The following is a 17,360-nucleotide window of genomic DNA, read 5'->3' on the forward strand; positions in this document are numbered from 1 at the left end:
GCGGGGAACCACACCCTTCCCTTCGCGAGGTTGCCAGCCCTGCGGTCCACTTCCTACCCTCGGGGAGAAACCACCCTGGTGCGGGTGCTTTGGCGTTGACCACCCTGCCCGCCGAATTCCTGCTTTGTGTTACTTTCTCCGTGTATTCCTCCGCCGCCGCCTCTGGGTCTTCCATCCCCATTCTTTAGCTTAGTGTCTCTTTATTCATAGGGTGTGTATTTTTTTAAGTTTTCATCCTTGCTTGAAGAGTTTGTAAAGCAACTGGAGTGTAGCTGCACAAGTGCAAGGCGGTTGCCCTTTTAGACAATTCAGTCGAGAGCATTCGGTACTAAAAATAAGAGGACCAAATTATAGGAGTGTCCTTCAGCTGCCTTTCCATATTGAGGCTATTTGGGGCGGAAGGGGGGTAAACTGAGCTGCGGTTCTAAGGTTTCCCACGAGGTTATTTTGTTGTTTCTCAGTTGAGATGTGTCAAGGGTTTTATTATTTTTGGACATTGTGCAGGAAGTAATAGAATCCTTCGTTGATCTTAATCCGTATGATTGTGGGTAGTGGGATCTCGTGATCAGCGTTTCCCTTCTTTCCAGGGATTTTAAAAGATGTAAGAGTCTGTATGAGCTTGCCCTTTTCTGTGTTACTTTGAGGAAGTTGTCATTTCAAGTGTTAATATTAGCAGATAAAGGGGCTTTGAAAGTTGATAGTGTGTTGAAAGGAGGGGCTAGGAAGTTCCAGAGACCTGTCTAAAATGTCATTATTTCACTAGTTTCTACTTGAGATACCACCTCACCCAGATTTGGATGCATGTCTCTGCTATTGTGTAGTGGTCAGCTTTATGTTGTCAGGAAATTTACTTTGCTTTCCTGAGTATATGGATCACTTGCCAGCTCTAAGGGTTGGGGTACAAGGCTCAAATTTGAGCTTGTCACTGTGACCTTGGTAGAATTGAAGTAATTTGTACATGGTTTCCCATTCCAACCTCCTAATGAAAGTGCCATGATCAAATTCCTAGTAATGTATCATTGTTTAAGGAATTGTTTACAGTTGAGACAGGCAGTCTGTGGTTGTTTCTCTCCCCCTCTCTGGGCTTTAGCTGTACCCTTTATGTATCTGAATTAAGTCACTTACACAGTGCTTTCATTTGTTACTCATTCTGCCCCACTTTATCGAATGGTCTTATATTTGAGCATTTCCCCATTCTTCCTAAAAATCATTGCAGTTGTAGGTAACTGCTTGGTTTATTTAGGGTTGTTTGCAATGTCTTAATCCTTTAGTCAGTGTCAGAGCTCTTGGAAAATGCTAGTTTTAAACCAGTATGGGTGGGATTTAGCTAACTTGGTCTCCATTGTGAATTGGGAATAGAGGAGCAATATAGTCTTGGTTCTTAACTTAAAAGGTTTGATGACCCCTTTAAATATTTTGGCTCCTAAGAGACTAATTCATGTTGTTTATCAGCTGTTTTAAAAATAGCACCTTGGCTTTTAACGTTTTCCCCCTTAGTGCTGGTTTCAAGTGTATCCCTTAATAAAAAACAAAGTAGAGAAATTACCAATACATTCTTGTAATTTCAAGAGTTAAAAACACAGGTGGTGCTCCCAGTCAGTTGAAGAGAGAGATTGTTACCAGTATCCCACCCCCCACAAATGCAACTTGAAACATGGACAGAGTGTTTATTAAGTTTCCAGTAGGTGGTTCTGACATTAAATCTTTGTGACCTTGCAAATCATGTTGTATATTTTGTTTCTGTATGTTAACTAAGACAGGGGATAATGTTTGGTGACTCTTTAGATACTACCTCTGTCTTATGATTTAAAAGTACAAAGTATTTTTGTTCATAAAAATAATCTTATTTGGAAGTAAATGTTTCTATCTGGTCTGGGAAAGAAAAGTTAATGGTGAATTCTAAAAATGCCAATTCTGCACCTGATGTTAACGTGGAGGTATAAATTAGTGCAGAACACTCTAGTGCTTTACATAGTTTCAAGCGTTTTCATCTTTGAGTTTAATATACCATATTTTTACATTTTTTTGTTTGCATTTCTAACTTTTTGTTTTCCCCCCTCCTTCCCTCAAATGTTTTGATGATTCTCCAGAACCAACGAAACGTATGCTTTCCTTCCAAGGGTTAGCTGAGTTGGCACATCGAGAATATCAGGCAGGAGATTTTGAGGCAGCTGAGAGACACTGCATGCAGCTCTGGAGACAAGAGCCAGACAATACTGGTGTGCTTTTATTACTTTCATCTATACACTTCCAGTGTCGAAGGCTGGACAGGTAGGAGATGTGGGGATACCTGCTGGTGATTGCTGCCTCTGGGTGCTGAGCTTAAAAAAATGATACTTAAATATTTGAACTTGAAATTTTCCCAGTACTGGGTTTCAACTAAGCCACCAACGCACATCTGCTCTTTTGCCCACTTGGGACATGCCCAGCTGCCAGTTTTTCTCCTTTCTTTCGTTGTGGTGTTTATATTCTCAGTATGACTAGGGACCTTTTCTAGATTTTCCCACCTACATCTGCCTTCTTAACTCTCTTCAGGTATACTAAGAATAATTTATTCCATCTGAGCATCCTGTCTCACCTTTGTAAGCTTTGTCAGTTTGAGGAATGGAAATGCTCAGAAATGATGGTGTATGTTGCTGTGGTAGGAGGTGCATATGTGGTTCAAGTTGCAGATGCACAAATTGTTATGATACGCTACTTTTAGCTCATCAGTTGAATTAATCAAAAGGGAAGAATCTATCTTACCCTTTTAATAAATTGCCATTCTGGCTTATTTAGACATTAAAAGATGAATGTCATTACATTTTAATCAACAAATGGAAATAAGGGTCATGCCCATAGCATTTTCATTCTTGATCTTAGTGTTCATGTCTTTACAGTGTGGCAGTTTGATAAGACTTTGGTAAAAATTTTATCTCACAAGAAAAAAGGATTCCAACTTGAAGTCGGGGATCCCTCTACTTTTGGAAAACTTTGATTTCCAAAATATTTCCTACCCTACAGTAGTTGAAAGATACTGTCTTGTTACACAGTCAGCAGTAATAGCACAGGAGCTTCAGAAACTGAGTGCGTGTGGGCCATACCTTCTCTCTGTGACACGCATACCCATGTATCAACACTTTTCGCTTTTTCCAGATCTGCTCACTTTAGCACTCTGGCAATTAAACAGAACCCCCTTCTGGCAGAAGCCTATTCGAATTTGGGGAACGTGTACAAGGAAAGAGGGCAGTTACAGGAAGCAATTGAGCACTATCGGCACGCACTGCGTCTCAAACCAGATTTCATCGATGGTTATATTAACCTGGCAGCCGCATTGGTAGCAGCAGGTGACATGGAAGGGGCAGTACAAGCTTACGTCTCTGCTCTTCAGTACAATCCTGTGAGTAACATTTTAATGGTTATTATTTCCCTTTACAAAAGCCCACAGGGAAATAGCCTGCTACTTCAGACATTAAATAGGTTTTTGGATGGAATGAAGTTAAGAGTTAGAAATGTTTGATGACTTAAAATGGTGAAATTGCTTGGACTGGATCTGTATTATGTTTTAAAAAATTAGTTTTATCTAGCAAGTTACATTTAAAAAGCATAAAAATTACCCTTATTGCAAGAAGTTCTACACCTATTTTTATAATGACTGTAAAAATGCAGAACATATGACATTTGGGGGGGTTGTTTTGATTAAATTTGGATATGTTCTGATAGGTATTTGTAACAGTTAATTGATTTTCAAGGCATACTGGATGAAGGGCCTTAATCTGTAATAGGAAATAGTTATAACAGGACGCTATTGTGTGGGTCAGTGACATGAAAACTAGGCTGGGAAATGTGTTCCTCAGTAGCTTATTCTGTTTTTGTTCAACATAATTACAAATGGTAGAATTGAGGCAATAGCATCCAAGCCAGGTTTTTGATTAGTTTTTAAATTTGGGGGGCTTGGGACGCCTGGGTGGCTCAGTTGATTAAGCAGCTCCCTTTGGCTCAGGTCATGGTCCCAGCGTCCTGGGATCAAGTCCCGCATCAGGCTCCTTGCTCGGCGGGGAGCCTGCTTCTCCCTCTGCCTCTGCCTGACATTCTCTGTCTGCCTGTGCTTGCTCGCTCTCTCTCTCTCTGACAAATAAATAAAATCTTTAAATTTGGGGGGCTAAATTGCTGATGTTCTCTGGCGGACAAGTGAGGCCCAGCTGGCAGACATTTAAGTTCACATTGAGTTAGGTAGGGTCTCTGAAAGATTGATAAAAAAAAGTAAGACTGGCCCTCAGAACTTTGGATGTAGTTAAGAAAGAACTACAGATAGATATAAACTTAAGAGGTAATGATAGAAGGAGTGTAGGTCTCCAGAAAAAATGAAGGGTACATAACCAAGCTAAGTGGTCTACATTTAGTTTTGCAACAAGTGTGGAAGTTATTTATGTTAGTTAAGTTAATTATGTTAGCTACCATTTATTGAAAATCTGCTATGAGCTCAAATACTGTGCCAGTTGTTTCAGATATTGGTCTTAATGCTTATGATCCTTTGAAGTAGATAGTATTATTGCCAGTTTTACCAGTTAAAAGAGAGAGTCGGGAGAGTCGGGTCCTGTAACTTTCTTGGGATCACACAGTCAGTAATGGAGAAGTAAGATATTAAAACCTGAGCCTGAATATAATTATTTTCCTCTTGGTAACTGTCTTTTTAAAAAAAGTCACATAACATTAACATACAGTGTTATATTAGTTTAAGGTGTATAGTATAGTGACTCAGCAATTCTATACATTACTCAGTGCTCCTCACAATAAGTGTATCTTAATCCCCTTCGCCAATTCCACCCCCCCCCCAGCCACCACTTTGTTCTCTGTATTTAAGAGTCAGGTTTTTTTTCTTTGTTCATTTCTTTTGAGCTTGAATATCTTGAAAGTAAACACGGAAGAGAGAAGAAATAAAAGATTAAAAAAGGGATGATGTGCCCAGAGGCCACCCATCGCTCAAGGCAGCTGTTGAGTACAGTTTGAAAACCATTGATTGTATCCTACTATCCCTTAATCCCTATTTTATAGGTTTGGAAACTGCAGCTTAATTTAGTAGTTTGTGCAAAAGATCTGAAATCACTTTTCATTATGACATCTGTTAATGATTATTTTTCCAGTTAATTTTAAGAGTTTAATATTTATTATTATTTTTTCATTGCTTTTTGTATGGATACAGTGAAAAGTCTCCCAGTGACTCTTCTTGGAGGTAGTCAGTGAAACTAACTTCTTACATGCATTGAGTATTCTGAAAGGATATGTAGATTTGCATGGCTTTTTATGATTTTTATTGGCTGGTTTACACAAGAAATTATGGGGGGAGCCCTGTACTGCCACTGGGGCTTGGACCCTGTTCTTCAGAGCCAGGGCTCAGAGTTCACTTGTGCACCTAGTTTTCACAGTAACTTCGTACCCTGTATTAATCAGGGTTGGTTCTGCCCTTCTCTTGTTGATTGAGTATAAACTCACTTTTGTCCTCTTATATAGCTGAACTCTGATCCCCTTGGCTCAGGTTTTCACTTGTTTACGTGTGTAGCAGAGCAGTCATTGCTGCTGACCTGATACCAAACTACAAGAGTAGAAAACCTAAAGGAGAAGGGAAGACTAAAGTGGGAGACAGAACCGTGTTTTTCAGTATCTAACCTGTTAACAGAAAGCTTGTTGTTGGACCTTACCAAAGAAGTAAAAACAGTCCTAAAATATATCGTGGGACTACCTCCTTAAAGGCACTGAACAGCTATGAATTCCCATGTGGTTCTGTTTCTACTAGTGGAAGTCGCTGCTTTATTTCTGTGCCTTCACCAGTAAGAGTGAAAAAAGGATTGTGCAGACTGCTATGATTTCACCTTAAGTATACCAGTAATGTTTTAACTTATTGAAGGATATCTAACCTTAACTAGACTTCAGCTTAGTGTCAAATGCCTTTGTCAGTTCAGTATTGACAGTCTATAGTCTGTTCCTAAGTTGTGCTCTTGTTAGCAATGCATTGTTGTCTTGAATCATAGAAGTAGTTGGCCTATGAAAAATAGTTAAAATCACGTTATTTTGGTTTTGCAGCAGTGAAAAGGTAAAATGTTATGGTAGTATTCTTGGTAATCTGTTTTCAGCAGTGTTTATCCTTTCTAGTTAATGGTAGAAGTTATTCTGTGACTTGATTATAGAAATTTTAAGACCTGGAGCTGTTTCATATTTTTATGTTCTTAACTGTCTTCTGTAATGTTGGATGATTTAATAATTTCACTGACATTTTAGTCCATTGTATTTTTTTTTTTAAAGATTTTTTATTTATCCATTTGACAGACAGAGATCACAAGCAGGCAGAGAGGCAGGCAGAGAGAGAGAGAGAGGGAAGCAGGCTCCCTGCTGAGCAGAGAGCCCGACGCGGGACTCGATCCCAGGACCCTGAGATCATGACCCGAGCCGAAGGCAGGGGCTCAACCCACTGAGCCACCCAGGTGCCCCAAGTCCATTGTATTTAAAGGTGCTATTGCAGCGGTTAATCTATATGATGGTTCACTAGAGTTTCCTCATACCCAGCAGTTGCTTTTATGAATTACGTATAAAATTGTCCTTTGTAAAATGGCTATAACCCTGAGTTGTTCTAAGGAGCTCTGTTGGTTGTTGAAACATTGCTTTGGCTTTGATTGTGGATGCATAATGCTGAGAGCTACTGGCATCCTATCACATTACTGTCATGTAATTTGTTACTGTTGTGAGCCAAGCTGTGGAAAACCATATATTTCTGTTTCTCTCTGCTTTTTATTATGTTTGCTGTGCAAATGTCACATTTAAATATTTGAGTGCTTATTGTGTGTGCAGTGCTTTATTAGGAATTGGGGTGATATGCCGGGGAGAAAAAGTTGAAGGTTCTAATACGAGAGAGGACCTGACCTGCAAAGAGAAAAAGGGCGTTAGGTTCTTTGGATGATTATTGTTAGAGAGTATTAATCAGAAGATATTCTTGAGTGGGTGCTTATAACCTAAGCATTCTGTAGGAAGGTAAATAGCAAGTAGACTTCCTTGGCTGAAGTGGTGAGTCAAGTAGTAACAAGAAGTGAGTGTAGTAGAGGAGAGTCAGTTTGAAGATTCAGAAAGAGTAGAGGCTGAGGAGTTTAAATTTAAATTGAGAGGCAATTGAGAACTACCATATGTTTTTATCAATCTGATTCTTGCTTCATGTGTATGTGTGTAAGTGTGGATAGATAGATAGATGTGGGTAGGGGTTGGAGCTCTAGGAAGAAAGGCAGGAAATAAATGTTGTTTTGGGAGGGGTGGTTATATAGGAAATTCTTTTTATCTTTTAAAGATTTTATTTATTTATTTGAGAGAGAGAGATCACAAGTGGGCAGAGAGGCAGGTGGGGAGCAGGCCCCCTGCTGAGCAGAGAGCCTGATACGGGACTCAATCCCAGGACCCTGAGATCATGACCTGAGCCAAAGGCAGAGGCTCTAACCCACTGAGCCACTCAGGCGCCCCTCTGTAGGAAATGCTTACTCATTTTGAAGCAGTCTTAGGTTTTGAACTTTTGGGAGAATACTTGTATCCTTGGATTTCCTAGAAATCTGCTGTTTGTGCATAAACGTTTGGATTCCCAAATGGGCGACTTGGATTTCAGTATTATATTTAATATGAGATGTTTTACCTTTTCCTAAAACTGCCTTGTTGATTATCTGCTAGTGATCTTGAAGATAATCTGTTTTTAACTGTGGGCATTGTGTTAACTTGATTTAGTATGCTGTAATGGATCAAGATGGTATTATTAAATATAGGTAGGCACTGTCAGCACTTGGATGGCATCCATCCAAGAGTTTATAGAAATTAGAGGGTAAAAGTATGCAACAGTTGGCTAAAATATATAGCCCATTAGGGTCACTGTTGGAGAATTATTGCAAGATTTTGATTATTATGGCTCAGAAGAGACATAGGAATTGGTAAAAGTCCAAAGGTAAGTAATTGCAATAATCAGATGTAGTAATAGAGCTTTTATGAGCAGATTGGATTGTTTAGTTAATGGTTGGCCCAAACCGAAGGGTAACCCTTAAAGTTTAGGAAGAAAAATTATACAAAGTAGATAGCAAGATTATAGAATCATTATTTCTGAGTATAAATGCTTAGAGTCATTAGAGGAGGATAAATCTGTAATAAGACTAATGATACAGGGGTGCCTGGGTGGCTCAGTGGGTTAGGCTGCTGCCTTCGGCTTGGGTCGTGATCTCAGGGTCCTGGGATCGAGTCCAGCGTCGGGCTCTCTGCTCAGCGGGGAGCCTGCTTCCCTCTCTCTCTCACTCTGCCTGTCTCTCCACCTACTTGTGATCTGTCTGTCAAATAAATAAATAAAATCTTAAAAAAAAAAAAGACTAATGATACATGTGACTTTTTTTTTTTAAAGGATTAGTATTAGCCTTTTGTACGTGAGTTCACAGGAGACAGTCCTTCTCTCTCCAAACACCAGTCACTGCTTGATGGACAGACAGGACAGATCAGGTAGATCATGGAACTGACCCAGTATGGTCAACTGTAGGCTATTCTGTGGCAGTCTGTTTGCTGGCTGACTTGGTTCACCTGATGGATGATAGTATACAGTCACAAAAGCTGTTTGTCAGTAAAATTAACCACCTGATTCTGGAAGCCATAATACGATTGTGCATAGAATAGCGTATATGATGATACTTTGGCACAATTGGCAAAATTTCTCTTACTGGGACTTAATAAGACTCTTTCCCCCTCTGTGGAACAGTTTGAAATGATAAGCTTATTCCCTATTGCCATTGTCTGTGCTTGTTAGCTGGTAGATTTGAATGACAAAGGCAAACAAGGACAAATAAAAATTTAAGCTCACTGTTCTGATGAGTCTTTCATACTGATGAACGGAATGGTGAGTCAGATGACTCACAACACAATGGCGTTGCTAATAAAAAAGCAGAGTCAACTGCTTTTCATTATTCACCCACTCAATTCTAATGGCACTTAATACTAATGAGTGATCTAGTGGCAGGTGCCAGGATTGAAGCTTTGGTTGGATGATAATCCTTCTGTCTAATGCTGAAATGAAGTCAAGGTTTCTAAATATGTCTGACAGCCCAAGGGTAGGTTTGCTGATCGCCAGTCACAGCTAAATACTTTTTTTCACTATGGAAAATTTTTGGCCCTTGATACTGGAGTGATTCATCATAACCTTTGAACAAAATAGTTGAACAAATATTTGGTGCTTTTTTTTTTTTTAAAGTGACTGACGTTTAGGGAGAGGAGCTACAGTAAAGCCCCTAGTCTCCCCCTACATTTTAAAAATTTAAATTCAGTTAACATATAATGTATAGTTTCAGAGGTAGAGTTCATGATTCATCAGTCTTACATAATACCCAGGGCTCATCACATCACGTGCCCTCCTTGCCCTCCTTAATGTCCATCACCCAATAACTCCATCCTCCCACCTCCCCTTCCCTCTGGCAGCACTCAGTTTGTTTCCTGTGTTTAAGAGTCTCTTAGGGTTTGTGTCCTGCTCTGATTTTGTCTTGCTATATATTTTTTCCCTCTCTTCCTCTATGATCCTCTGTTTTGTTTCTTTTAAAGATTTTTTTTTTTAATTTATTTGACAGGCAGAGATTACAAGTAGGCAGAGAGGCAGGCAGAGAGAGAGAGAGGAAGAAGCAGGCTCTCCGCCTAGCAGAGAGCCCGATGCGGGGCTCGATCCCAGGACCCTGGGATCATAACCTGAGCGGAAGGCAGAGGCCTTAACCCACTGAGCCACCCAGGCGCCCCTGTTTTGTTTCTTTTTATAAAAAAGATTTTATCTATTTATTTGACAGAGATCACAAGTAGGCAGAGAGGCAGGCAGAGAGAGGGGGAAGCAGGCTCCTTGCTGAGCAGAGAGCCCGATGCTGGGCTCAATCCCAGGACCCTGAGATCGTGACCTGAGCCGAAGGCAGAGGCTTAACCCGCTGAGCCACCCAGGCACCCTGTTTTGTTTCTTAAATTCCGTATATGAGTGAGATTATAGTCTTTCTCTTATTGACTTATTTCAGTTAGCATAATACTTTCCAGTTCCAAGGCCCATAGTCTCTTATCTGAAACTGGTGGGATCAGATGCATTTCAAAATTTGAAATTTTTTAGGATTTTCAAAAGATGGTAATACCATGTATAAAACTCTCAGGTGAGTCTGGAGCAGTACCTTCTAGTAAAACACTTACATGTTTCTGCAGCGGAGGTTTGAGTATTCACACTAAGTGGGATCAATGAATTCTCTAAATAGCTTTGTGCCAGTTCTGGTCAGATTTCATCATCAGATAAGTTTTTGGAACTTTTTGGAATTTGGAATTGAGGATGTGGGGTTGTGGTTCTGTAATTTGTCAAGCAGTATCTTTAGTTGGCAGAATAAAAGGACAGCAAGTTTAGATGTGTAAAAGTAATTTCAAGGTATTTTTTATAGTATAATTAAGGAGTATCTCCTGGTTTCTAGGATTTGTACTGTGTTCGCAGTGACCTGGGGAACCTGCTCAAAGCCCTGGGTCGCTTGGAAGAAGCCAAGGTAGGTGTTTGATAGAATACATTGAACATCAGTGTTATGAAAACTTGTACTTTTTGCCAAGTCTTCAACTCTTCATTGAGCTATCTCCAAAAAACAGTCCTATGAAACTGAGGAAAACTGATGGCATGAATCACCTCAGACTAGAGCAGGGCCAGGCTTTGGCATATCTGTTCTAAGTCTGGGGGTAAAGCAAGAGCCTGAACATTTTGGAGCCTTTCTGCTGAGCTAGATCATCTTTGTAACAATGGGCTCCGTCATGATCTTATGTGGGAATAAGTAACTATTCCTTCAAATCTGAGGCTTGCCTGCTGGTGACAAGCAGAGCGCCTGTGATTTGGCTCAAGACTCCTATATGATGCAGGTGCCATTGAAAATGCTGCTCTTCTAAGTCCTTTGTGGCTTGTAAGTGGAGAAGAATTTCATCCAAATGTTACCCTGTAATACTGGCATTTAAAATTCTTATTTAACCTTCCTCCCTTCATCTTCCTTACCCTTTTTACAGTGGAAGAAAGGCTGTTAAAATGATTGCAAATTAATAATTGGAACATCCTGCCCCTTGTCCCTATTCCCTCCCCTAAGTTCCTTTTTCCTCTTTTCCAAACCTATTTGTCTACCTTCTTTTCTTCCTTACTTCCTTCTTTTGTTCCTCCCCACTCTACCTCTTTCAAAAAAAAAAAAGAAAAAAAAAAGGACAAAGCTGGTTTGTTTGGGAAATGGACTGATCGAAAGAAAACTTGCCAAAGTGGAAAGGTGGCTTTTAGCATTCTTTGTTTCCAAATAATGAATTTGAACACCAGGTTGGGTTATTAAAGCTTTTGGTATAATTGTAAATTAAATTTACAAATTAAATTGTCTTGTTACAAGCCACCTTACGCAACCGCGCTGCAGGGGTGAGGAGTGGGGAGAAACCAGAATGCTTCTGAAACTCCCACCTGTTGCTCTGAGCCCCACGCGCATGCTAATGCGTGGAGTGTATGCGCAGCGTAGCTGTCTGTTTGCTTCATCTAGGGAGGGCGAAGGTTTTTCAGCACCATCTAATGTTAAAAGGCACTAGTTTTAAGTGCGTAGCTCATAAATTCTGCTGACACTTTGGATTAACCTTTATGTAGGTTTCCAGCTAATGAATTGTAATGGATTTCAATCTTAGCTGATAAATCTAATTGGTAATTTATAGAACAAATATTTGATAAGCTCCTATTAATTGTCACCCCACCAAGCGGACAGCTAACATGAATTGCACTTCACTGCAGCTTTAGAGATCGGTTTAGGCTGAGACATTGCGCCTGCCTTAGGTTGCTGACTTCTTTATTTCAGAGCTCTGGAGACACCTAGTTTGAAAAATGTTTATTCTGTTTTTGTGAGAACTTAGTGAACAAGAACATACTCTTGAGTGAAATGCAATGTATTTCTTTTGTAATCAGTGCATTTGAAAATTCAAGCCAGCATATTCCTAGTAGATGGAAGCAAAATTAAGTTGTCTTTGTAGAAAGCGAAGAGCCTTTCTTCCAGCAAAAATCCCTGCTGTATGCAATAGCCCTGATTAACCCTCTCCCTTCTGCATGTTTCCCATGTTACAGACTTGAGACTGTCCTCATTCCCATATGTAATAGACATCCAAAGAATTTCAATTGCTTTGTTGAACTTTTACTAATGATCTTGTTTTTATTTTCTCTCTTGTTTTTGGTTTTTCACCATTGATATTGTATTTAGAAGGTTTCAGGTGGGTGAAACCTCCTATTCCATGCGTAAGGTGCCTCGCTGAAGGGAGCTCGAGGCCTGGATCTAGGGCAGACACACACCTCCTCCTCTTCCAGCAAGGAACGCACCGAAAAGTCACATGATGAGAAATATGGTAACGGGTTTGTAACTGCCACAGCAAAACAATTTGCCTCCATGCCTGAATCTTCTGTCTTGTGGCTTCAGAAACAGCTTAAAATAATTTTATTTACGAGCAAGTTATGTAAGAGAATGTTTTATACTATAGCCACAATTCTGTCAAAGATAAGTAAAAGTTAATTGATATTAAAAATTATTAGAGATAATTTACTAGTAAAAGCTTCTAACTCTTCTTGTTGTTCATTTTTTTCCTTTTTTCTTCTTTGTTTGGATTGCAGCATTCTGCTCTTCTGATGATGCGCTGTGACCCTGCAGTAGCGCAAAGGCTGCGCAGCGTTAATGCGCAATGCGTGCAAATGAGCCCCTGTGAACGGTTGACTAGATGAGTAATCTGATTGACTGGCTCCCTCAGTCCTATTGTGTAGCCTTTTTTGGATAAAATTGGGTTTTAACATACCTCGAGTCCAACTAATCTCATTAAACAAATATTCTCTCTGGGCCTGTCTAGTAGATTAATGGATCTGGTTGGCCGTTTGCTGCGTCTAGGGGTGTTCTATGTAGCGCAGCAGTTCGCAGCGATCGCGCAGTGCGTTGCTGTTAGGTTGCGCAAGCGATGTTTGCGCTCGCATTACAGGGACCTCAACCTAGGTGCAATCCTGTCATACGAGGTTTCAGCTTTGGTCCCCCTTGGGAGTTGGTCATTGTGAGGATGGATAGCCTGGCTTTCTTATACCTGATGTGGCAGAAAGACATTCTTCTCCTCAATAGCATAGTTTTGATGTGAGTGAGGAACAGTATTGTTTATTTTTATTTTTATTTTTTTTTAATTTTATTTATTTATCTGACAGAGAGAGATGACAAGCAGGCAGAGAGAGAGGAGGAAGCAGGCTCCCTGCTGAGCAGAGAGCCCAATGTGGGGCTCGATCCCAGGACCCTGAGATCATGACCTGAGACGAAGGCAGCGGCTTAACCCACTAAGCTACCCAGGCGCCCCAGGAACAGTATTGTTTAGAGCAGTGTTTCCCAAAGTGTGTTTTGTAGCATTCTAGTAATATGTCCACGGAAAACAAGAGTTCCATGGTCAACTAAGTTGAGGGAGTCCCATATAAACTGTTAAAGGCTTAGGCAAGTTCTGTAGCAAAGAAACCCGTTTTCTGTTCGCCTAATTGATTTGATCATGAAATCTTTTTTTTTCCCAGTGAGCTCTGGTAACCTTTTGTAGGGCACGCTTTGGGAAACTGGTGAGGGGGTGATGGGGTGGGAAATTTGGTTCTGAGTGTCACCCTCTAGAGCAGACTTGAAAACCTAGCAGAAGCCCTTAGGAGTTCAGGTAAGAGAAGTCCAGCATAGAGTATTAAGGCAACTGACTTCCCAGATAAGTCCCAGAATAAAGGGTCGGTTGTTGGTCAGCAGAACTGAACATGGTGGTTTGCACTTGGGTTCTGGTGGCGCAGGCGCAGGAGCAGCCAGCTGTGGCAGCGCATTAGTTTTGGCGCAAGCGAGCCTATGCTGCAGGGTCACTTTTGGCTGGTCAGAGAAGGAATAATGATATCACCTTCTTCCCCCCCCAATCTTTTTTTTTTCCCTTTACAAATTTTCCCTTTTCCCTTTACCTCCTTCCCCTCCCATCTTCTTTCATTAACCCCCCCTAAGGCATGTTATTTGAAAGCAATTGAGACGCAACCGAACTTTGCAGTAGCTTGGAGTAATCTTGGCTGTGTTTTCAATGCACAAGGAGAGATTTGGCTTGCAATTCATCACTTTGAAAAGGTTAGTCATTAATAATTGGTACTTGGGAAGTGCTTATGTGTGCAGGGTGTTTTTACTTAGAACCAAATAATAGGCCTTTACTTCATCAGTCACTTAATCTTTGTTTCTTTGACAGCATTATAGCATTTGCTGGATGGTATATGATGTGGCAGTTTCCAGTTTTGTTTGTCTCTGAAGATTTTATTTTATTTATTTATTTTTAAGATTTTATTTATTTATTTGACACAGAGAGAGAGATCACAAGTAGGCAGAGAGGCAGGCAAAGAGAGAGAGGAGGAAGCAGGCTCCCTGCTGAGCAGAGAGCCCAATGTGGGGCTTGATCCCAGGACCCTGGGATCATGACCTGAGCCAAAGGTAGGAGCTTTAACCCATTGAGCCACCCAGGTGCCCCTGAAGATTTTATTTTTTAAAGTAATCTCTACATCCAATGTGGGGTTTGATCTCACTCATGACTCTAGATTCAAGAGTTGCTCGTGGCTCCATCGAGCCAGCCAGGTGCCCCCCCCACCCCACTGGCAGTTTCCAGGTTTGCATGGAAAATGTATTTTAGAAATTAAAAATACTTTTTTAAAGAAGGGTAACTTTAAAGAAGCAGGGTTTCTTGGTCAAAAGGCTGATTCCAGATTGGGGTAGGAAATGTACAAAATTAATCTGGAGTGCCCCGTCACACCAGAAAGCAAGGAATCTTTGATAGAGTATGTCGAGAGGACTCGAAAAGGCAACCGGAAGAGGCTCATGCTGGCTAAATATGGGACTTGAACATCAGCTGGAATATTAACTGAGATATATTTGAAACGTCAAATGTGTGTAAATTCATGAGTTTTTAAATATACTAAGAAGAAATTCATTTGTTACCTTTGGAAGATAAGGAGTAATTCATTTTGAAAACTGACTAAAGTAGGAAGAATAAAGCATTTGTCTTCCTTCTGTGTGAACTGGACCTTAGGGTAACCCAGTAGTTGATGGGGGAAGTTTCTATTTATAGCAGTGTTCCAGCTAGTAAATGAAAAAGGAATGATACAATCAGAGTTTTACCATTAATAGATTTAGGCGTTTATCTGTAGCAAAGAAGACGTAACCAGACACTAGGTACTTTGTGATAGAAGCAAAGAGAAGAGGAAGTGTTCTTTATGACTCTTTAATATGTTCACAATTACTCATTACCTTTACCTTTTCAGTATTTCAGTTAAAGTTTGCATTTATTACACTATAGGAGTACCTACCTCTTGCTCGGTGGTTCTCTACCTTGGTTGCACGTGAGGAGCTTATAAAAGATAGGAATCCCTGGTGCCATCTTCAGAGGGTCTGATTTAACTGGTACGTGAGAGAGCCCAGGCACCCTTTAGGAGGTGAATTCTTAATGTTATGGCCGGGGTTGAGAATCCGTGCTCTGGTTATATCTGGCCATATTTTAAGACAACTTGAGATTTATTTGGATAAAACCATTTAATGGTTAGTATCTCCTTGAAGTTATGTATCTGACTGAGTGTGTAGCTCTAATTACATATCTTACTAAGGTCTTACTGAGTATGTAGACTTTATTAATGAGCTGTATATTTCCCTTTTCAGTTAGAGCCTGCTGCTGCTTCTTCCTGCTATTATGTTTTAGAAGAGTTAGGATTTTTTTTAAAAGATTTTATTTTTTATTCATTTAATTTTTAAAAAAATTTATTTATTTGATAGGCAGAGATCACAAGTAGGCAGAGAGGCAGGCAGAGAGAGAGGAGGAAGCAGGCTCTCTGCTGAGCAGAGAGCCCAATGCGGGGCTCAATCCCAGGACCCTGGGATCATGATCTGAGCCGAAGGCAGAGGCTTTAGCCCACTGAGCCACCCAGGCACCCCTGTTCATTTAATTTTTTGAGGTGGGGAGGGGGCAGACAAAGAGGGAGAGAATCTTAAGGAGGCTCCAAGCCCAGCATAGAGCCTGATGTGGGGTTTGATCTCAAAACCCTGAGATCATGACCTAAGCCAAAATCAAGAGTTGAACACTTAACCGACTAAGCCACCCAGGCGCACTTTTAAGATTTTATTTTTAAGTAATCTCTACACCCAACATGGGGCTCAAACCCATAGTCCTGAGATCAAGAGTCACATGTTGCACAAACTGAGCCAGCCAGGCACTCCTAGAAGAGTTAGGCTAATTAAACTTGAATAAGATTGGGCCCACCGTTAGAAGTATTTAGCTCAGTAAAATTGGAGCAGACCCAGTTTAACATTTTTCCCTTCAGGACACATTGTACTCTCCCATTACACAAGTTATTTTGATAACATTGAGGTTTGTGAATAATGAGTGGGTACTAAAATAACTGTTTTTAAAAGTTTGTTTCATAATTTCTCTACCCAGTGTGGAGCTCAAACACACAATGCTGAGATTAAGAGTTGCATGCTCCGACTGAGTCAGCCAGACACCCCTATATGGGTTTTTTTTTTAAGTGAAAGAAATAAGATTTAACTATACTGGAATATGTAATTGGAGGCCTAAAATTATCTCAGAATAAAAAATTGTAATTGCCAAGTGTAATCTGAAATCTTCACTTGTCTCTAAGTAGCTGTCTTGTAATTTTTAGGCTGTCACCCTTGACCCCAATTTTCTGGATGCTTATATCAATTTAGGAAATGTCTTGAAAGAGGCACGGATATTTGACAGGTGAGAGAATGTTCTGTTTGATACATTTTCTTGAGTGTTGTATTGGCACTTGAGTCTTTGGACTAAAAGGATGAACAGTGGTCCATTGAAAGACATTTTCCTTTTCTAGTATGTTACTTTTCCCTCATCATGTCTGCTGTGTTACCTTTTATTTAGAGGCATTGTTGCCTGACTTTTCATTGCTGGCTTTCGTCCAAGCCATTATCCTTCTCACTGGGAATTTATTTTGAAATTTCGTTTATTGTAAACCTGTTGAAGTGGTTATCTTTTAGACTAAATTATTTCTTTGATCTGATTCCAAAGGCTAAGTAAATCCTGACTTTTTGACCTCTCTCTCTCTCTCTCTCTTTTTTTTTTTTTTTTTTTTGTTAGGGAAGAGCTGATTTCTTATGTGGAAATAGAAAATATTTCAGTGTAAAAATACATTTTTATTAAGTTGGAATGTTGATGTGAGGTTAAGTATAGTATAGGATGAATTATAATTAATTGATATACTTTGGTATAGCTTGAATTAATTGTAACAAAGCATCCATTAAAAGTTAGTTGCATTGTGTGTGTGTGTGTTTGTATTTTTTTAT

At 40.1% G+C, this 17,360-nt stretch overlaps 1 protein-coding gene across 4 annotated transcripts in view; it reads left to right on the forward strand.

Moving 5' to 3' along the window:
* The window catches only part of OGT (O-linked N-acetylglucosamine (GlcNAc) transferase), a 35,685-nt gene that overhangs the window by 955 nt on the left and 17,370 nt on the right, over positions 1 to 17,360 (forward strand). For 2 of the 4 annotated variants that reach the window (XM_004777244.3, XM_004777246.3), the window contains exons 2-6: positions 2,091 to 2,271; positions 3,136 to 3,379; positions 10,461 to 10,529; positions 14,019 to 14,135; positions 16,703 to 16,782. In XM_004777244.3, the coding sequence (XP_004777301.1) occupies positions 2,091 to 2,271; positions 3,136 to 3,379; positions 10,461 to 10,529; positions 14,019 to 14,135; positions 16,703 to 16,782 (691 nt within the window). The remainder of the gene's footprint in view (positions 1 to 2,090; positions 2,272 to 3,135; positions 3,380 to 10,460; positions 10,530 to 14,018; positions 14,136 to 16,702; positions 16,783 to 17,360) is intronic. The other 2 variants (XM_004777245.3, XM_045074006.1) reach the window with 2 other exon arrangements.

The sequence above is a fragment of the Mustela putorius genome, unplaced genomic scaffold, assembly GCF_011764305.1.
Source record: "Mustela putorius furo isolate JIRA1106 unplaced genomic scaffold, ASM1176430v1.1 tig00537297_pilon_pilon_pilon, whole genome shotgun sequence".
Taxonomy (NCBI): Eukaryota; Metazoa; Chordata; class Mammalia; order Carnivora; family Mustelidae; genus Mustela; species Mustela putorius.